Source organism: Pleurodeles waltl, chromosome 10 (assembly GCF_031143425.1).
Source record: "Pleurodeles waltl isolate 20211129_DDA chromosome 10, aPleWal1.hap1.20221129, whole genome shotgun sequence".
In the NCBI taxonomy this organism is placed as follows: Eukaryota; Metazoa; Chordata; class Amphibia; order Caudata; family Salamandridae; genus Pleurodeles; species Pleurodeles waltl.
In genome coordinates, this window is record NC_090449.1 from 798,250,311 (window position 1) to 798,273,219 (window position 22,909).

The following is a 22,909-nucleotide window of genomic DNA, read 5'->3' on the forward strand; positions in this document are numbered from 1 at the left end:
CTGGGTGGTCCTGAGGCTGGTGGGGAGGGAGTTCCAGGTCTTGGCCGCCAGGAAGGAGAAAGATCTCCCACCCGCCGTGGAGCGGTGGATGCGAGGGATGGCAGCGAGTGCGAGACCAGAGGAACGGAGGAGGCGGGTGGGGATGTAGAAGCTGAGGCGTCGGTTGAGGTATTCCGGTCCCTTGTTGTGGAGGGCTTTGTGTGCGTGGGTGAGAAGTCGAAAGGTGATCCTTTTGCTGACTGGGAGCCAATGCAGGTGTCTCAGGTGTGTGGAGATGTGGCTGTTGCGGGGTACGTCGAGGATGAAGCGTGCCGATGCGTTTTGAATGCGTTGCAGGCGATTTTGGAGTTTGGCTGTGGTCCCGGCGTAGAGGGTGTTGCCGTAGTCCAGGCGGCTCGTGACGAGGGCGTGGGTCACGGTTTTTCTAGTGTCGGCGGGGATCCAACGGAAGATCTTGCGGAGCATGCGGAGGGTGAGGAAGCAGGCGGAGGACACGGCGTTGACTTGCTTGGTCATGGTGAGAAGAGGGTCCAAGATGAAGCCGAGGTTGCGGGCATGGTCTGTGGGGGTCGGTGCGGTGCCGAGGGCCGTGGGCCACCAGGAGTCGTCCCAGGCGGACAGGGTGTTGCCGAGGATGAGGACTTCCGTTTTTTCAGAGTTCAGCTTTAGGCGGCTGAGCCTCATCCAATCTGCGACGTCCTTCATACCCTCTTGTAGGTTGGTCTTGGCGCTGGCGGGGTCCTTGGTGAGGGAGAGTATAAGTTGGGTGTCGTCGGCGTAGGAGGTGATGATGATGTCGTGCTTGCGAACGATGTTGGCGAGGGGGCTCATGTAGACATTGAAGAGTGTCGGGCTGAGCGATGAGCCTTGAGGTACGCCGCAGATGATCTCGGTGGGTTCTGAGCGAAACGGAGGGAGGTAAACTCTTTGGGAACGGTTTGAGAGGAAGAAGGCGATCCAGTCCAGGGCCTGACTTTGGATCCCGGTGGAGCGGAGGCGGGTGATTAGGGTGCGGTGACAGACGGTGTCGAAGGCAGCCGAGAGGTCGAGGAGAATGAGGGCGACTGTTTCACCGGTGTCCATCAGGGTTCTGATGTCGTCAGTGACTGAGATGAGGGCGTTTTCCGTGCTGTGGTTGGTTCGGAATCCGGTTTGTGAAGGGTCGAGCAGGTTGTTGTTTTCCAGGAAGGTGGTCAGCTGTTTGTTGACGGTCTTCTCTATTACCTTGGCTGGGAAAGGCAGAAGAGAGATGGGGCGGAAGTTTTTCAGGTCGCTCGGGTCAGCCGTAGGTTTCTTTAGTAGGGCGTTGACTTCGGCGTGTTTCCAGCATTCGGGGAAGGTAGCAGAAGAAAGAGAAGAGTTGATGACGGTCTGGAGGTGCGGGGCGATGATGTCGTCGGCTTTGTTAAAGATGAAGTGAGGGCAGGGGTCCGAAGGGGCGCCTGAGTGGATAGAGTTCATGATGGATTTGGTTTCTTCAGTGTTGATGTGGGTCCAGTTGTTGAGGGTAATGGCCGGGGGTGCTGGTTCGGTGGTGTTATGTTGGGTCTGGTGTCCAAAGCTGTTGTGGAGGTCGCTGATCTTGCGATGGAAGAAAGTGGCGAGGGATTCGCACAAATCCTGTGAGGGCGTGACAGCGTTGGTGTTGGGGTTGGAGAACTCTTTGACGATGCTGAAGAGTTCTGTGCTGTTGTGGCTGTTTTTGTCCAGTCGGTCGGTGAAAAAGGTCTTTTTAGCAGCGCAGATCAGGCGGTGGTGTTCACGGGTAGCGTTCTTGAGGGCGGTCATGTTGTCAGCGGTGTGGTCCTTGCGCCAGGCCTTCGCGAGGGCGCGACAAGTTTTCTTTGATTCTTTGAGGGTGTCAGAGAACCAGAGAGGTTTTTTGGTGTTGGTCTGCGATGCGTGCGTTTGAGGGGAGCAAGTTTGTCTGCGCAGTTGGAGATCCAGTTTGTGAGGCTGAGGGCTGCGTCGTTGGGGTCGGTGGTGAGGGTGGGTTGGTTGGCGGCGAGTGCTGAGAAGAGTTGCTCTTCGGGGATCTTGTTCCACTGTCGACGAGGGATGGGTTGAGTGCGGAGGTGGCGGGTCTCGCATCGGAATGTGAAGTGGACACAGCTGTGTGCTATATAGGTGGTTAAATTAATTATACATATACTTTTGCACATTTGCAATTAATTTGATGCAGTGCGATTCCTGGCACACATTAACACTTTTTCCCCATGTATTTACATGAGGATCTTTCCAACTTTTTGTGATCAGCCCAAAGATTTGCTACCCCGACTGTCTAATGATTAGCCCAACAAGCACAAAGGATTGATATCTGAATGCCAATGTGCACCAATTATACCCTTTCATAGGATCTACCTAAGTTACTGACACACAATATGACAAAATGCAGTACATTGAAATGTACACATTCTCATGAAGTGATACGATGCACTACAACCATTCTATGTCCCCGAAATATGAGCAATTCATGCAGTGATTATGCTGACAATCATGCAACTGTAGCTTCCAAGTTAGATAGGCAACATTTTGTTTGTTGTGAAAGGCAAATTAGATTTTTACTTGAACATGTAAAAGGGGAGTATCAAAGCAACAGAACATATTTATCTGATTGGCAGAATAACTACTAAAGAGGTGATTTTGAGGGGAAAGTGAAGAGCCTATCCACTGAAAATATGGTGGTTACCGACATTCCATAGCCACCTAAACCATAAATTAGGCCCTCTTTCTCAGTGCCAAGTCATTACTGATTTGGACGGTATGCGTTTTACCAAACAAACCTGGAATCCGGGCCACCTTTTCACAAATTAATAGGTAAAATCTAATGGGATAATGGCATTGCTAGATAGTATATCTTATCGAAATGTACTGTTTGAGCTGCTAAATTACCAAAGAACCAATGTACCAGCAACTTACTTTCAAGTGACTCCTTGATCCGTATTAGAAGTAAAAATAATAGTCTATTTTAAAGACAAACCTAGACAGCCATGTTGTTTTAACTTGATTAGGTAATGTGCTAAGAGCCTCCAAGTGAACCCAGTATCGCACAAGGACTGCTCATGTAAATATTTGAAATGAAAAACATGGCCTCAGCATGATTCCTCGTTGGTGGGGTTTAGGCATTTTGGTATTACTGCACTGAATCACATAACGTCTCACTAGATTGGCACTTTAATAAAGTTAACTGATTTTGCCTCTGAGGAAAGGCAAAATAAAACTAGAACTGGCAAAGGAGTTCCCTTTTATTTCTATAATCTTTTTATTTTCAGTGTTTGAAGAAATGAAGTTGTGGCAAAAATGAAGAGGGGGGTAACTAGCTATTCCTACCGAACTGTGGAAAAATAAATTACATAAAATTAGTTGGTGGAACCCACACCAGTGTTTACATAAATTTACCAACATCTAGATAAAAGGAATATCTGACAGTGGCATCAAAAAGTAGTTAAACTCTTCACAGTGTTGAACAATGCACAAATACAATACCACCCTCTAGCTCCAAATCACTTATATTTCAGATAGAAAAAGTATTGTATGTATGGTTTGTAAAATTTCAGAAGCTGTCTGATTCTGAAAGCACTACGCCACAGAATAAATACTGTGTCAGAAAATACTGTGGTCACCAAGTATGTTGGGTTATTGTACAAGAACAAAAAAGCTCATTAAATAAGTGGATAACCTGTCTGTAGACATGTTTAATTATAGTTTAAAACATTAATAATTGAAAAAATGTCTAATGAGAGATTACTGATATGGTATGCAAATAGTGCACTGGATTCAGCTGTTGGGTCAAAAAATGCTTTTATGTTTGTAGTTCTATTCATTTTTAATTAAAACAGGACACATCTAGCACAAGGAAATAATACATTAGAGAAATGTTAATTGTCTATGTATCACATAAACTTACTTGGCCTAATCACTGTAGAATAGTTCACAAAGAAGGAGGAGAGCGATGGTACAGTTTGAACTACAGTATATCCTCATCTTTCTGCAATCAGAACTTCAGAATAGAAAGAGGGCGACATACTCAGAGGTCCTCTGTGATCAAAACGTATCACTTAGCAAAAGTAATTCATGAGCAGAACCTGTGAATATTCATCTTTTTGACAGAAATACAACACTTATGTTAAGAGTGGAGATTGATCAGAAAAGAGTGACAGTCAAAGCCGTGCTTGAATCTAAACCATGAAATGACACAAACCCTGCATCATCTAAAAGGATATAATCAGAGCTCTGTTATGAGAATGCTGCATAATTTACTCTCTCACTTCATGGCATCAAATGGGACAAGTGGATTTTTATAGATGGCAAGTCAATTTGTAAAGCCTTCAGTGCCTTGGACAAGTAGAGAACTTATCAATTTTCACATCTGCTCTAAAAGCGTGAAAACAATTCACCCTTAAAGACATTTTGCTTTTAGTATACACATTTTAAAATGTACAAATCAAGTCTGCTGTCTCTACTGTCATTCTTTCATAACGAATATTTCAGACTTATGGCATGTGGCACAACTTTTCCCAATGAATCAATCAGGCTGTTAGCCATGATCATAGGCTTGTTACTATAACCAATCCAGGTCTACTATATTGAGCAGACATTTGGGAAAAAAGAAAGTAACGCAACGCAAGCCCTTTTCCAGTGGAAGAAAACATCTTCTGCCCAACCAAAAGCTTGTGGAATTATTCAAAGAAGAATTCAACACACAAGGAGAGCCTAAGCCCCACTCTCAGTTTCTTTTTTTAGTTATTTCTGGTGGGTATTTAATTAGGTGACAGGTGCATTATAAGCCAGATCTAAACATGAAAGTTACAAAAGATCTCCTTTGCTAGATGGGCCTCTTCCTAGCTATCTGAAATGACAAAGTAAAAAGAAATTAATTTTTACTACAGTGTTTAGCATTTTTGTAAACAGAAGTAAATATTTTCGATTATTTCAGTTTCTAGCTAACTACAGTTTGAGGATGAAAGACATGGGTTACAGCTGAACAAGAAACTTTAGAGGAATCGTTAACCTTTGATGCAATAAAACAAACCAGTAACAAACAAGGAGGTAAGGTTTTAGTGGGTTACATAATTATGGAGACATAACCTAGCAGGTGAGTCTTTAATTGTCAACAGAAATACATCTCGTTCAAGTTACATCTCAAATCCTTTGGGTGACCGGTCCACAAAAATGTGCTAGCTGTTCCGGAGAACAATTGGTTCTGGGTACTGCATGCTTTCAATTGGGCGCTTTCTATTAAACTATTAAGTGTGTACCCTTGGTTTGTAGGTCTTGTTTGCAACAGGAGATTTAGGTTTAATAAGTGAGGAGTTTTGAGATGTAGATTCCTGTGCTTGAGATATCCAAGTAGGAGACTGGAGTGGGCCGAAATGCAAACCAAATGTAAATCAGCAAGGGCGTTGGGGTATGTGATCATATTTGTTTGTTTTGTTTGAGGGAAGACTAGTATTGCATTGGTGTAGATAGTGGCTTTCAGTGGATTGAGTGTAGACTGTGGTAAGTCAATTAACATTACAAAGTCTGGTCTGGACACAATCACTACTTGTGGCATAGATTTGAGTTGATATTATCAGAAAAGTTATTTGCGTAGAACCTTTTAATGAACACTGCTGTTTTTGAGGCTCATTATTTTAGGAATCATTGAAGTATCTTTGAGAAGGAAGTATCACACCAATAATTTTCTTTAGTGGAGTTACCGAATTAAAATCATCAAAAGTTATTGTGGAGCTAAGAGGGAAACCAGGAGTAATCACAGCTGGGCTTAAAGAACACAATAAGTTTCAACACCGTTCTCATTGCCACAGAGTTGTATATGTAATGTCTTTTACAAACACAATCAACTTGTTTAAAGAATGTGTTGCTGTACAGCAAACTGACAAGGAGCAGACTGGAATGTATTGCATTATTATATATGCTGAAGCACTGGGACAAAGAAAGATTTATCCTGCCACTCCGAAGTACGTTGGAAGCATGTAACTAAGCTAGCTGCTGGTTGACAAACCACATAAATTAACTTGTTTATTCCACAATGCTCTGTGAATTTTGAAAACGTCTTTTCTGAATGTTACATTTAGTAATGAAGCCCAGATGAAATGGTATGGAATGGACCAATGTATTTCCGGATTTGTACTTTATATCAAACGAGACATACAAAGGTAATTCTAGAAACTGCAAAACTAGAGATTATGTAAAAGCTATCACATTGTGGGCATATATGGGCACAGTCTATGTAGGAGACTGTGAAGCTAAACACGAGGTAACTTACCAGGAGTACAAAAATAAATAAATAAAGCATTTGATTTCAAAAATACACAAAATGCTGGCAAGCGGCCGATACCAAGCCAGCACACGATGTCATAATTTTTTTTAATGAAATGAATATTACAGTTGAGCACTGGTCACACGTTTGTGGACTAGGATGGCTGAGATGTGGCCATGTCCCAGTCACATTCACAAACCAAGCATGTCATGCAAAAAGTTGAGCAATTTTGGGCATACCCGTTCAACAACTATTGAACACACTGTTAAAGACTGCAGGGCGCACAAAACACAAACCCAAAAGATGTGGCTACTGGGATTGTTGGCAAAAAACCTTGGACAGAACATTTATGATATTAGTTTGTCCATGTGCATGAATGTAATTGGATATAATCAGCTTCCCTGCAATATGATGAACAGATTTAGCACCAATTTCAGTGTCAAATACTGGTGAGGAAACCTTTTAAACCATTTAAGTTTTTTGTTCAAGTAGACATTGGATGCTGACATTAGTATATTAGCTTTATCTCTGTCCGTAATGTTAGACAATCCAGAATGTGTCAACATTAAAGAGAAAATTGCATACCTTCATCTATGTTTACATGGATGCAAAGGGTGAAATAGCTGATGATCAATCAAGCAAATTTTGATGTATGATTATCACTAAATAGGTGCTAAGATCAGATCAGACCTCACAATCATTGAATTTGAGTGTTTTGTTTCAATCAAGATGTATGTATAAATTCACAGACACACAAATTAAATAAAAGCTTTCTGAAACAAATTAGGTACTAACCTATACAAATCCCTTCCAACGTCGACCTGATCTTTTGCAAATCCTTGACTGTCATCAGTGAAACTGAAGCCTGTTCCAACCTGACCAGAAAGAATGTATTTTTAGGACATGCATTTAGTCAAAACATGTTGCACAACATATATATATTTCTACAGAGTGCATTGATACATCAATCACTTAAAACACACATCTTTTGTCAGTTCTCTCAACATATACCCACTAAAGATAGTTTGCTTGAATGAATGATTTTTTTCTTTTTTGAATTGGGAAAACACAAAAAAAACAGAGTGTCATCATATGAATGAAGAAGCAAAGATAATTTAAAATATAGCTATATGTTGGGGGATTTCAGACATTACATGAACAGGAAAGGCCACGGCGGAATTTTCCAACACATTCCCACATTCTATTCGGTTTCTCCTCCATTTACAATTTCCTCTCCATTTTTCTCTTCCATTTCTAGAGCATGGGAAACGCTTTTTTCAGTTTAATTTGGAACATAGACAGCAAGCAAATTTTAAAAAGCCAAACGTTTATTCAGAATGGCTTGGTAATTAGTTAATGTAAATAAATGTAAGTGTTCAGCATTTGTCTACCAATGTGATAAATTGGTTAGGGCAAGCACAGCACTGGGATTCCATTTGAATATCTTACTGGCAAGAATTTTCAGAACAGCAGCAAAATTAGAAGCTTTATTGAGAAATGGTACAATTGGGTCTTTGAAGAATGGAGTAAGTGCAGAAGCCTGGAAAGAGGCCTATGTCACATTCTGCTTAAAATTTCTGGAGCAGACAAAAAAGGATCCACTGTATCTCCACTCTGTATCTAATATTAAAATTAGTAAGTATATCCATTTATGTAACAAAGCCTTCAATAAACGGTATCATGGTCTTAGAATGGATCATGGTACTGAGGTAGTGATCACATCCACCCTATGAGTTGAGATTAGAGCTGGATGAACACACATAGTGTGGGAGAACTGATATTATGAGATATGTCAGCTGCTTTTGAAAATGTCAATCATTCCATCCTTATTTTGAGATGGATAAATTGTGAATGGGGGGGGAAAAGACTCAGAACAGGGGCAAAAAGACCTAAATGACTCGTCTAGAAAAAAAGGAGTAAACCAGTCTGAGTTTCAGCCATGGTGCACCACAGGGTTCACCCCTTCACGTTTATTATTTAACCAGAACCTTGAGAGAACAGGCCTGTAAACACTCAACTCTGGACAAATTTACTTCCTCTGTACTTAGAAATGATCACAGCCTTCCGTCTTGGGTTCTCAGGATAAACTTTAATTCACAGCCGGGAGACGCACTGAAGTGCTGCATGCAAAGTCACATACAAAGCAGAGTCTTTAAGATAATCTGACAGCGTCCAATATTTATACACTTTAACATGCATTGACTACAAATAGCTGATGCGTATGTTACAACCTGGCAAGAACATCTGTTAGTCATGTGAGTTCTCTCTCAACCTCTATTTTTTTTGTAAGCAACACCCTACACTTCTGGGCTGGAGGTGTTCTGCTTCTTCTCGATAAGATAACCTGTTCTGTTCCTTGGAACTGTTTGTGCTCCTATTCTGCCTACCCCTTGTAACTATCTGTGTACTGAAACTCAGGGTGTAGCACATACTTTATAGATGTGTCCTCTGCAGGCTCATTTGAGTGGCACACAATGGAGTATTCTCACAAGATGGAGTTAACGTTCCGTTTCGTACCTCCACAACACTTGAAGGGTTAGACCTACTGCATTCTCAATTCATAAAGAAATACTTCTTAAAATTATTAGGTTTTGCCTCCATAACAATGTCTTTCTATTTGATGGGAATATACACATTCAAACATAGGGAACAGCTCTGAGGACCTGTTTCATCGACCATGCCAATTTAGCGAGGAGCAGGAGGTCTGGGCCTCAGACAAGTCAACACACTATTCCCATATTATAATATGGAGCAGATAAAATAATTAATTATTTTTTATTTGAAAAGGGGGTGTATCCCTGGCTGACAAATTGGTGCAGATTCAGAACAGAAATACTTACAATTTGAAATTCATGAGTACCATTAGTTTAGGAACTATTTATTTTTTTGGACACAAGAGTCCACGTTGTACATGAGAAATTAGAGAGAATTCTATTTCAGGAAGATATAGTGGGGCAACAGTATTTTACATGCTGCGAGTGTCCATCAATAAAAAACTAAATTGGAGCATTCTATTTGGTGAGATGCGGGTGTCAAATGTAATTGATGTTCAGATGAGTCATTTAGCAAGATTAGGGATGACATATTTAGGAGGTTCAAACAGAGAAATTACCAATCTCGGGTGTTGAAAGGAGCTATTAGAAGGGATGAACCTAGAGATAGAAAATATATCCTTCATTGTTACTGTAAGAAATAAGGTCTCTAGTTGGCAGTCACTTTACACCCTGTCCAAGTAGGGACCCTCACTCTAGTCAGGTTAATAGAGATACATAGCTCAGATAACCCCTGCTCACACCCTTGGTAGCATGGCATTAACAATCAGCCTTTTTCAACGACAATGTGTAAAGTATTTGTACAAACACATACAGTAACACAGTGAAAACACCATAAAAGGATTCCACACCAGTTTAGAAAATAGCCTTTATTCGTCCGAGTAAAACAAGACCAGAACGACAAAAATCCAACATACAAAAGCAAAGATACAAATGTTCTAAGATTAAACTCCACGATAGTGCTTAGAAACACAAATAACGCAAACCTGGGCTATGACCCCATCGTCAACAGAGTCCCTCCCAACAATACAATGCCACTCGCGAGGAGGGCGGTGCTGGTTATGGAGCCGTACAGACTCCCAGGTACAGTACCTTTCATAATGAGGAAACAAGCCAGTGCACGGAGTCCGGGAGGTGAGGTGCTCTGGATCTGGTGTGGCGTTGGTTCCTCCAGGGGAGGTGATGCGGGGTCTGTTCCGGACGATCCAGCCGGGGGGGGAGAGGGAGGGACAGGTGGGGTGGGTCAATGAATACGGCGGGTCAAGACACCCTGGGTGACCTCACGGAGTCGCAGTCACGCCACAGGGTTACAAACACCACAGCGGAGTTGGGAGTCACGGGCATCAGTGACACAGCACTCGGGACTCACAAAGTTGTGGGACGCCAGCTGGGCTGTGGGGGCACCAAGCCTGCAGTTTCAGTCATGGTCTTTACACTCCAGCGCTGACCACGCCTTTGGGCGGAGGCAGTGATGCTGTGTCTGGTAGCAGCGTCTGTCCTGGAGTCGTCCGGAGTTGGTGCACCTAGTTGTTCTCGTTTAGAACGCCTTTTACTTCCAAGGGCCCGGAAACTGGAATAGGCACCACCTGGTGAGTTAGGGTCCACTGCAAGCAAACCCAGCGGCTGGTAGGTGAAGTCTTTGATGTTCCTAAGACTTCTTCACAGGAAGCAAGATCAATCCAAACCCTTGGAAAAACTTCACAAGCAGGATTTTGGAAAGCAAAGTCCAGTCCTTTCCCTCTTAAGGCAGAAGCAGCAGCAGCACGCCAGCACAGCAAAGCAACAGGCAGAGTGGCAGGTCCTCCTCCAGCATCACGCTCTTCTCCTTGGCAGAGATTCCTCTTGATCCAAAAGTAATCTAAAGTTGTGGGGTCGGCAGTCCAATACTTAATATCATTTCTGCCTTTGAAGTAGGCAAACTTCAAAGGAAAGTCTTTGCAGTGCACAGGACCCTGCCTTTTCCTTGCCCTTCCCCAGACCCACACCAGCGGATTGGAGACTGTATTATGAGAAGACAGGCACAGCCCTTTCAAGTGCAGGTGTAAGCTACTCCCTCCCACTCCAGCCCAGTAAGACTCATCAGGCTATGCAGGACACACCTCAGCTCCCTTTGTGTCACTGTCTAGAGTGAATTCACAAACAGCCAAACTGTCACTCCGACTCAGACGTGTATTCAGCAGCCAAGTAGAGGCACAGAATGGTTAAGCAAGAAAATGCCCACTTTCTAAAATTGGCACTTTCAAACAGACAATCTAAAAGCCAACTTTACCAAAAGATGTATTTTAAATTGTGACTATAACTCCATATCTCTATCGGCTCCCAATGGGAAACATCACTTACTTAACTAACTTTGTATGTAACTGAATGTAAAGGTGCGGCAGTGATCGCCTCAGCCCCTTTTCACATTTATATAATGCACTTACAAGATGCTTAAAGGCAATCCCCATGTTAATAATCTATCAATATTCTTCTCAAGATAGGACTCTTCTCCTTTTCTTTTTCTATGGTGCATTCTCTTGATGGACCTGCAACGGGCTCAGGAAGAGTCGAATCACCTTGACTTTGATCCGTCTCAACTCTTTCACCCTCTTGGTTCTGTCTGCTTTTCAACACTGTCTGCTTCTGGGAGAACCTCTGCTGAGCTAGGCTCTCCTGCTGTATCCATCGAGATAGGCTCTTGCACATCCTCCTGCAATTCTTCACTCTCGTCTCTTACAGGGGTGATCAAACTATCTTCCACAAGCTCGGGTTCAATTTCAGGCTCTGTTGGCTCCCTTTCTGGCTCGGGTGTGGTGACCTGTTTCACTGTTGTTGGTGCTCTCAACAACACTTGTTCATACCACTCTTTGTATGGCTTGCATGTATCCAGTTCGGGGGTCCTGCACATTTCACAGCTGTTGTAGTTGTTAGCACCACCTGGTAGCGACCCCTCCAATGTGGTTCCAAACAGGTCTTGCGTATGTGCTTTTTGACAACGACCTAGTCTCCGGCTCTCAGATTGTAACCTGGATCGTGGATGGGTGGCAGGGTGGTGGCCTGCAACAGCTGAGAGAAAGAGCAAACCACATCAGCCAGACCCTTGCAGTAGCCATATCACCATATCATCCGTATTATGAACAAGTGCATTGGCTGGAAGTGAGGGTAATCTCACTGCTCTGCCCATGAGGATTTCATGGGGTGACAGACCTGTCTTCCTGTCAGGTGTGTTTCTCATTGACATCAACACCAAAGGCAATGCATCTGGCCATTTCAGATTTGTAGCTACACACATCTTTGCAATTTTTGATTTTAAGGTACCATTCATTTGTTCCACCAGTCCTGATGCTTCAGGGCAATAGCTACAATGCAACTTTTGCTCAATGTTTAGTGCTGCACATAAGAGTTTAATCACCTCATTATTAAAGTGAGTTCCCCTATCTGATTCTAAAGAGATCGGAAACCCGAAACGTGGTATCAACTCCCTAAGCAACAACTTGCTACTGTGAGACTGTCATTTCTTCTTGTGGGGTATGCTTCAATCCAGTGACTAAAGACACACACAATCACCAACACGTACTTCAAACCTCCACACGCAGGCATTTCAATGAAATCCAGTTGCATTCTGCTGAATGGACCTCCTGCTCTTCCAATGTGGCTCAAATTCACCACTGTCCCTTTTCCCACAATTAGTTGCTGACATACTATACAGCGATGACATACTGCCTCCGATGCTTGCCTGAATTCAGGATTAAACCAGTCAATTTTGAACAATCTAACCATGGCATCCCTTCCAACATGTGCCTGACTGTGGTAGTACCTGGCCATTTGCGACAGTAAACTATTGGGCAGGACCCTCTGACCCTCCTCAGAAACCCAAATTTCATCAGGACGTTGGACACATTTTAACTTAACCCAGAGACGTTTCTCTTCATTGTCAACATTATCCTACAATGTTTTCAACTCTTTTAGAGTATCAATCACCTTCAATGCAAAACTTGTATAGGTATTGTCTTCTTCGGGCATCAATTCCCATTTGAAACGTTATACAGTTCAATGTGCAAAACCTTGCAACTTGATCCGTATATCCATTTCCCAGTGAGATGTAATCCTGTGCCTTTTGATGTGCACTGCATTTTACCACAGCAATTTCTTAAGTTAACTGTATTGCATACAACAGCTCTTTTATCTCGTCGCCATTTCTTACTGATGTACCAGTAGAGGTTAGAAAACCTCTTTGCAACCACAATTGACCAAAATCATGAACAATTCCAAATCCATATTGACTGTCAGTATAGATTGTGACTCTCAATCTTGCAGAGACATGGCATGCCCTAATAAGAGCTACCAGTTCTGCTACTTGTGCAGGATATACACCTCGAAACCAAGAACCTTCTAATGTGCCTGTGATTGTACATACAGCATATCCTGCTCTCAATATTCATGTACCATCTCTGAGACATGAGCCATCAACAAAAACAATTTGATCCTTTTCTTCTAATCATGTATCTCCGATATCAGGCCTTGGTTCTGTACACAATTCAGTTACCTCAAGACAATCATGCTCGATGTCTTCCTCTTTTTCAGTATCAACAGTATCACTTGGAAGTAATGTTGCTTGATTCAACACTGTACATCTTTTCAATGTTACATTTGGAGCACCCAATATGCTAGTCTCATACCTTGTCAGTCTTGCACCAGTCAAATATTGTGTTTTTGTCCTTGTCAGTAAAATCTCAACAGAATGTGGTACCATTACCGTCAAAGGGTATTCCATCACTAATCCCTCACATTGAGAAAGACTTTGACCAACTGCTCGAAGACAACCTGGTAAAGTTCCTGCGACTGGGTCCAAGGTAACTGAAAAATAGGCTACTGTGCGATAAGCACCTCCATGGACCTGTGTTAAATCAAAGAACAAGCATCACGCTCATGACAAAACAATGTGAATGGCTTTGTGTAATCAGGCATTCCCAATGCTGGTGCTCTGCACAAACTCTCTTAATTCAGTAAATGCTTTCATCTAATCTTCATCTAGCGTAACAGGGTCTGTGACATCCTTGTGCGTTAGCAGTTGCAATGGTTTGGCAATCTCAGCAAAATTTGGAATCCACTGTCGACAATAACCTACCATTCCCAAAAACATTCTGACATCTCTTTTTGAAGTCGGAGGACTTCTCTGCAGTATCATTGTAATCCTTTCTCTGGAGATTCTCCTTGACCCTTTCTCAGTCTGGTGTCCCAAGTATTTCACTGGTTTCTGACAGTACTGCAATTTCAAAGGTGACAACTTATGTCCAAACTTTCAAAAATGATTTAACAGGGCAATTGAGTCATACTTACACTCGTCCCTTGTCCTGGAGGCAATCAGCAAATCATCAATATACTGCACTTGAGTCGATTGGTACGGTAGTTCCAAAAAAATCCAAATTCTTTTTTAGGATCTGATTGAACAGAGACGGTGACTCCGCATATCCTTGTGGAAGTCTGCACCAGCTGTAGACTCTGTCTAGAAATTTGAAACTAAAAAGAAACTGACTATCCTCATGAAGAGGCATAGAAAATAAAGCTTGTGACAAATCAACCACTGCGAACCACTCTGCATCGCATGGAATATGAAACAGTATCACTGCTGGATTTGGCACTACAGGACAACACTTGACCACCATGTCATTCACTTTTTGCAAGTCCTGCACAATGCCCACTTTTCCACACGGCTTCTTTAAGCCCATTCTTGGTGAATTACATGGACTACTCAACACTTCTTTCAAGACTCCTTTTCAAATCTCCAATTATCTGCACCACTTTCATCAGAACATCTTGGGCCATGTTATACTGTGGAAGCTGCGGAAACACTACATTTGGCTTCAGAGTGATCTTAATTGGTTCCACACCCTTGATCAAACCCACTTCTTTACCTGACAGGTCCCACACGTTTTCCTGTACTGTTCCCTGTAAGTCTGCATGCAATTTTTTCACAGTAAACATGGGGAAAAACTCAATCAATGGGTATTCCTCATTAACATTTTCATTTGCTGTTTCAGTGGTCTGTTCTTCCTCATCATCGCTATTAGTCTGAATCTCTATTCCAGCAGTCAAACAACTAATAGACCATTTTATCTTACACAGTAAGTCCTTCCCAATAGGGATACCGGACTTGAGTCACAGACTACAAACCTATGCAGTCCCTGGTAATTACCAATCTCAACCTGTACCAGATTTGTGATCGCATTTGTCAACTGTCTGTTTTCTACCCCTACAACCTGACCTGTTCTGCCTGAAAGAGGTAAATTCAGAACTTCTGCGCTTTTTACTGTAGAACGCGTAGCTCCTGTGTCCACCAAGAATGAGACTCTATGACCCATCACTTTTCCCTTCACAAAAGGTCCTCTCTGATCTACCTTTAAGGACGCTGCAAGAATACATGGCTCTTCATCCAAACTCATACTCATACTCATCCATTCATCGTTTATTTCATTCTCACTTTGTAATGGAATTGCTGCACTGTGCCATTACTTCTGTCTTGTCTCTGACCTGCTGAGTAAGCATCATCTGTTGCTGTTCCTTCAGGGCTTGAGGTATCTGCATTTGTTGTCTAGGTACCATGGGAACCTGCTGCTGCATTCGTTTCAACTGTGTCAGTTGTGCAAGCGGCACTTGCACCTGCTGCATAGGTTGAACATTTTGCACTTGATTCTGAATATTCGGATTAAGTCCTCTCATTCTAGGGACTTTCACAGTTTGAAATGTATTGACATCACCACCTTGCTGAACAACACCATCCTGCACCATCCATCAGACATTCCCGCTTCCAGTGTCCCACGTTTCAACACAGATGACACGGTAACATCTTTTTCATCCCCTGCATATCATTCTGAACCACTACAGTATTCAAATCCGGACCACGATTCATGTTGACTCCACGACCCTTACCTCTCATCTGAGGTTGGAACATGACAGTTCCCTGCTGCTGTGGCATCTGTGGCACCAAAGCTCTTTGCACTCCTGTTTGAGCTGCCTTAATTTGCATCACCATTGCTTTGTCCTTCAGCTTTTTCTGCTTCAATTCAATCTCATCACTACAGTATTTTGCATACTGCAACACCTCATCAATCGGATTCGCTTGCCAACAAATCAAATGGCTTTTAATCATCTGCCCTATTTCTGGTCTCAATCCTTCGACGAACCTGAACACAAAGTGCAACATGTCCTTTGGCACAATAGCTTCTTTACCACTGTACTCTTTGAATGCTTTCAGTAATCTCTCATAATAAGTATGTATCAACTCTTTAGTTTCTTGCACTGTCCTGTCAATTCTCTGCCAATCAATATTTTTAGGAGACATTCTCGTCTTCAGGAATTCAATCACCTTATAATAATGTTTCATCACTTCAGGTGATGGTGCACCTGTAACCCTATCCCTTTCCGGTTCACTCTTTGGCCAATCCACTGCCCTCTTGCATTCAACCCACAAATCAGCTGGAACCATTATTTCCAACAAAGTATTCAAGTCTTCCCACAGACATTTAGAAAGCTTCACAAATCTGTCTGCTGGTAGAACTCGACCGGTTTCTCCCTCAGTTTTGGGTAATCATTTGTGAATGACAGTATGTCACTTCTGTGCCATGGGACATGAACAAACTGCCCTCCTGGAATTTCCCTCATTAGTAATATCTTTACTGGATCCTGATATTTCTGAACACCTCCACACCCCTTTTGTGAATCTCGTTTCCGTTTATGCTTCTTCTTTACCAATCTACCTTCTTACTTCTCTAATGCTCCCCAAATCTGAGTACTCTGCAATAATTCTTTCAGGTGAGCCTTCTTCCCTGCTGATCTCAAGTGTTCAAAATCCTTTGCCTCGAAATCTAACCGGTAACTCCTTTTCAAATGCTTTGTTTTCTCTAGTTATATGTCATGCTTATCTGCCAGGTCTGCCAATTTCTCATGTATCTTGCTCACTTCTCTTGTATTCCTTGGACACAAGTACCTCAATTCCTCTTCTGTGTAAGATTCCAATCTGTTCAATCCGATCGTTCCTTCAACTATCTCAGTTATTTCTGTAGCTCATCTTATACGATTTATCTGCTCTTCACCCTTGGAAGTATTTTGAGGAGTATCCAAACTGTCCAACCACTCACTCAATTGCTGTGCTGTCAGTCCATGTAATGAGATATTATTCGCATTCCGCATTGGCAACTGTTGTACCACTGCACTTGGAGTCTGCGATGTCAGAAGGTTCAAGCTCTGACTTGCACTTGGGCCATTTACCGCATCTGGAAGCACAACAAGTGGACTAAGATCCATTAAACATCTGGATCCATTGAAGGTGTGACCCACAGATGATACCACCTGCACATGATCACTCACTCCCCTTCTCACAAGGCTCTGTGACATTTCACCCTGCTCTCCTGCATCTGATTTATTTTGTGCAAACAATGGCACAGCTGGACTAACAGTAAATGGTAGCAATATTGCATCTGGTGCTGTTCTGACACTCTCATTTTGTGGAAGAGCTACTCTCATAGTCTGATTCATCATTGGTATCACATCTGACTGTGTTCCTGTAATTGGCGTAAACTTCGGCAAACCCTGTGGCTGTGCCCGAGGCAACATTGGAGTCGGTTCAGTCTGAACTAGCATTGGCCTCGGAACCACTTGCTCTGACGGCACCACTAAGTTTGAAGTTGTTTCAAGATCTGGTATCTCTATAAATTCTCTGTATCAATGGTGGGTGTATTTGCGCTTGAACAACTGAAGTAGGCACTGCATTAGGAGTACTCTGCACTACCCCTTTTATCTGTTCATTATCTGTCTGCACTGGTCCCGCTGTCCCCGGCACTTGGGCTGGAGCAGTTGGGGCAGAACTAGTACTTGGACCCCCTGCATGTGTAATAAGATCCTCGACATCTGAATCTTCTTCTTCTGCATAGGTCTTTTCCTTTTTTATAGTCCCTAAATTCTTATCACTCTTGTCAGCATCTTCTTTTTCTGACTCATCTTCTTTTGCAATAGCAGGAAACAACTTGACACCTTGCAATGTCTCAGTTCTCCACTTCTTCTGTTCCCAATCCCGCCTTGCTTCTGCCAAGGACTCTTCTACCTTTCTTATTCTTCTCTGGAATGTCATCTCTTGCTGTTGTCTGGCTACAAGTTCCCAAACCGCTAATGCCTCAAACTGTGCTGGCCTCAGAAGTGGGCAAGTCTCATATAATGTCATTCGTAACTGATCCAAAATTCTTAAATCAAACGTTCCATGCTCTGGAAACGCTAAAGCTCCCTGTTTCTCTGTCAATTTGCATCACCGCTTCAATCAAAGACATGGAGTGACACCTCGCTCCTCCATCACAATATATGCTGGAGAATTTCCCGTAGGGGTCGGCTCTCCCACTGTCGCCTTAATGTAAGAATCATCCTTCATGGCACTTCCAAACGCTTTGAAGAACGTCATCTTCTCTGTTGTATTTATTTTGATTCAATAAGGAAATGACTTACTCCCAAGATTCTTTTCATCCGCTTGCTCAATCAATTGTCTCTTAAGGACGGCTGCCAATCCGCTTGCGACTCTTCTTACTAACCAACCTATCCCAGCGCGGCACACTTCTGACGCTACACTCACACACTGCGGCTGACAAAGTCTTGTGGCTTGTCCTCCTAAACTTCAATTCACATGAAACTGCCGGTTTACTACAGCAGGGTACACAATCGCTTCAGAGACTTTACGGATTTTCCCTGATGGCACTATTGCTCATGCAGCTATTCCTTTTTCTCAGTCTCCCACATTTCGCAAGCAAAATTTGACCCATGAATTTCACTCTCAACTGATCAATGGGTCTGTCCGGGTACACATAGGACTCTCCAAATCTCAGTTGAAAATTTCTCTTACTCGCTTAACTCACACACCGACTTGTTGACCACGCCCGATCAACCTACTAAACCAGACAGATTACAACATATAACCAAGTGTCTCCTACACTTGTCAATATACTCCAGAGTCTTAGACCACGCAAGGTCGGTACATCACCAACAACCATGTGGACAATTTGAGCACAAAGCGCCACACACATGAAGTTCGACGACTTCCCTACTCTTATACTGCGGAGTATGCACACTCCTATTAAAACTTCAACTGGAGTACGCAAACTCCCTACTTTATCTCTCATACATCACAAATCACCTGCGATTCGCATAAGCCTTTGCAAGCGCAACCTACCACTTTCACACTATCACAAGTACGCCGAGAACATACCCATCTTTTCTAGGGGGATTAAAGATCTGGGAAAGTCATTTCTGGGCTTAAGGGGACATCATCTTTGCTACAATTGGCATTTCAGAAAAACAAAATTCAAACCTCATAAAATGAACAGCTAACCCGAACTTAAACTACCACCATAACCACTAATCACCACATAACCAGTTCTTCAAGGAAACAAACCATCAAGCTGCTACCAAAAACTGCTAACACGCCTGGTCCTTAATAAGTAAACTTACAAGGGGACGCGTAAAGGCCGATGAACCTTTTGGATCGCATGGAGTATTCTGATCACGTAGTGACCAGTGCCATCAATAATCAATGTAATCAATCAGTAACCACTAAGAGAATCATTAGTTGATCAACAATTATAACAATTTCATGAATAACCACGACTCAAATCAATTAAAAAAATGTTATTCCCCTATTAATTGCAATTCTAATGTATTCGGTTAACTCAAACTTTAATCAGCCCAAAGTTAGTTTATTAACAACCACCAATAACACAATCTAATCAAGACTTGAGAAAACATATGATTGAATGCTTCTACATAGGCCAATAAAGATGAATATAGCAGCATTAATAGCAGAGTTCAGCAAACCAGTCCGTCAATCGTTTGTCACTGTCAAGTCACCCGAAGGACCCTTAACTAACCCACATTGGCATTAACATGAATTTGGAAAAACATCTAACAACGAGAAAAACTATATAACAGTGCATTTGGTACCTAGAAGAAAAGGCACAAAGTTCATCAGTCACACTGTCATAGCTACCTATCCACGGAATGGATCAGCAACAAAGTCAGTCTCGTCTTCAGGTCATCAATAGATAAGCAACGCATCAGGCTCTCAAGAGTATGAGCCCAATGACAGAATCTCGAACCGCATCTCCTGACGCCATCAATTCTCCCTTCGCATCTTATCTGAAGTTTTAGCCCCTTGTCATTACTTTTTATTAGAGTTTTCCAGTCCATCCCCCTAATTCCTAATTGGTCAGTCAATCAGCAGATATGACTCCAACCTATAATATTCGTTTTTCAAATCTTTGAGTTCTAATATTTCTTCTTTCACAGTACACAGATTGGTCCACTGTACGATGTCTTCTTCATCCGGCTCTTCAGGTATCAAAAATGTTGCATGTTCCTCCTCAGTCAGTGCTCTCATTGTTCAAGTCCTGGGAAAGTACATTTAGCCTACTCTACACATAATTGTATCAAACTGACTTCATCATCTCCTGTCTGTCGGTAAATTGCAGAAAATTCTAACTAAGCAACTTTAACATGGGGTGGTTCAAGGTCGGGTTATGCACTGACTTTTCTACCCTGCGCTAGAAATTCAGCTTCTTGTGTGAGGCCTGGAGAAAGACTAGGCCATAGCTTCAGCTAAGTAAATTCTACAAATTATTGCAAACATAGGTTATACATTTCAGTATGACATATTACTGCATTATTCTTATACATTTTCATTATTTCACACATTTTTATTATTTAGTACAACTTTTGTATAAGTGGCTGCCATACCCCATGGGCACATTTTCAAACATACACATTATTTGCTCTACGATTCTTTTCTCTACGAACTTTTAATCAAAACACAGACATTTATTAATAATTTCTAATTAGCATATCTGCGTCAACACCAGCATGGATGTATGACTGTGAGGTATAAGATTGACCTGTCTAAAGTTCTTCCTCAGGGTCTGCCTTAGAAGGGCATTGTGGGCTGACAATGATAAGCCAAAATGAAGCGGCAGGGAGGAGAGGTTATTCTTTTATGTGGCGTCGTCAACTGTTGCAAGACTCAGTGCAGATAAAGAATCTTTTATCATTATTAACTCTTTGTATAGCAGATATTTTAGAGACTCATTCTTGGCGGCAATGTAGTCACACACATGGTTTAAGGCTGTCCCTACATGTCTTGCTAATAACGACGCTAAAGATAGCTCCAGGCGAATTGTACTGTGCAGGGTGGAAGACTGAAGCCCAGCAGAAACCTTATTTAGTTTATGTGATATTTATTAAGCTTTGTGACTGATTTGTCCTTAAGGAGAAGCGCGAGGAAGAGATGGCAGGAGTTTACGGTCGATTGCATCAATGGACTGGAGGATGGCCTGACCTCCAAAACCTCTGAATCATTTCTTTAATGACTGAGCGATAACCTGTCCCTTTATTTTCTTTTTTGTTGTATGCTGTCCAGGTTCCCTTTTCATTTATTATTTTTCCCAAATAGTTCCAGTGTTTCACTTCTTCTATAATGTCGCAGAGTTTCGATCTCATTCGGGTTCAAGCAGTACCAAATGATAACATTTTTATCTTGTTGCGACTGATTTGAAGATCATTCGGTTGACTGAGTTAACATAGCTTTGATAGTTGAAATTGAAGACCCTTTAGAGAAGCATATCGTCGGTGTACCAAACATAGCTAATACATTTGGCACAGAGTTTACGAGCTAGACTATTTGGTGATTCAAAACTAGAGATCTGCTATGTACAGGGGAAAAAGCAAAGGAGCCAGAAAACACCCCTGTTTTAAGCCATTTGTGGTGTTCATCTGTGAAGAGAAGACTCGCTCAGCGAGATCTATCTGAAGCCAGATGTCGTCGTGCAGCAAAATCAGGAAAAATAACAAAGATTGATTAATGACCCTTTTGTTACTATGCCCCAATTTTTTTCCGATTTACTTTGTTAAAGTGTTGCGAGCGGTTGATATAGGATGTGTATAATTAACTTTTTTTAAGGTCTTATTCACCAAACTTTTGAGAGCAACAATACAGCACCCAGATACCCTTAGAGGTGATAGTACTGCACTTTACAAATGCTATGATTGATAGATAATATTAGCTGTTGGAGAGTAGTCGGATATAAATCTCGATTGACTGACTGGAATTAGTTTGTTAAAGGGTGCCCAGTCATGAAGATGGTATATGAAAAAAAAAAAAATGGTGAAGAGTTTTCCTTCAGAGTCGAGGGGGGGGCAATGAGGTGGTAATTTTTTGGGTCCTCCTTTTTCAAAGGCATCTGTATCCTACCCGTTTGAAGGAAGGATGAAAATAAAGTACATATCACAGTCCAGAGACTGGGATCAGCTTTAAGTATGTCGAAGAGGATCCCTTTTGGGCCGGTGGATTTTGATGACTGACATGCCTTAATCAATGCTGTTATATCATCGCCGAACGGCAGAAAGAACATCCGTCATAGGAACAGGTTTCGTTGATATACGATTTCCACTTGGCGTACGGTATAAAATAGTCACATGCAACTCTATGAAAACTAAGACCATGGCCAATTATTGAACAGGATAACCAGGAATTATTAGATTTGATTATAAAATGCAGTTGTGCCCATGCAGCATCTTTCGTGTTCGATGGATCCCTAGTATTCTCCTCCTGTAATGCTTTTTTGTGTTCTTTATCCACAAATCTTGGCATTACGTAGGTTGGTTCATTAAAAGTCACTGCAGCGGTCTCTTTTTGTAAATACAATTGCTATTACAATTAGATGGTTGATAGAGTTAACCTGGCGCGTTAGCTTAACCAAACCTTTAGAGAAAATAAACTTGTGTAGGGTGGGCATCATCGAGACACTTTTTAAGTGGTGTGACTATAATTTCCTGTTCCTGCTGAATTTTAGCATGATTCATTCTAATTGTTCTCCGATTTGTCAAGATTAAGGAACCTTTTATTTGAGAGTTACCAGTATCGCAAATGTTATGGCTAAAGTGCAACACAGTTAATTGGGATTGTGATCACTCTCCCGCCTTGGGACGATCTGATAACTCTTACAGAGCAGGAAAATGTAACTCCTACAGAGCAGAAGAGCAGAAAAGCAGAATTGGGTATTATCAAATATGCTTTTTGAAATCAGAGCAG

General features: G+C 42.1%; 1 protein-coding gene across 2 annotated transcripts in view; it reads right to left on the bottom strand.

Annotated features, from left to right (window-relative positions):
• Positions 1-22,909, bottom strand: part of CPVL (carboxypeptidase vitellogenic like) — a 627,001-nt gene that overhangs the window by 549,457 nt on the left and 54,635 nt on the right. For both annotated transcript variants that reach the window (XM_069211457.1, XM_069211458.1), the window contains exon 6: positions 7,058-7,137. In XM_069211457.1, coding sequence (XP_069067558.1) covers positions 7,058-7,137 — 80 coding nt within the window. The remainder of the gene's footprint in view (positions 1-7,057; positions 7,138-22,909) is intronic.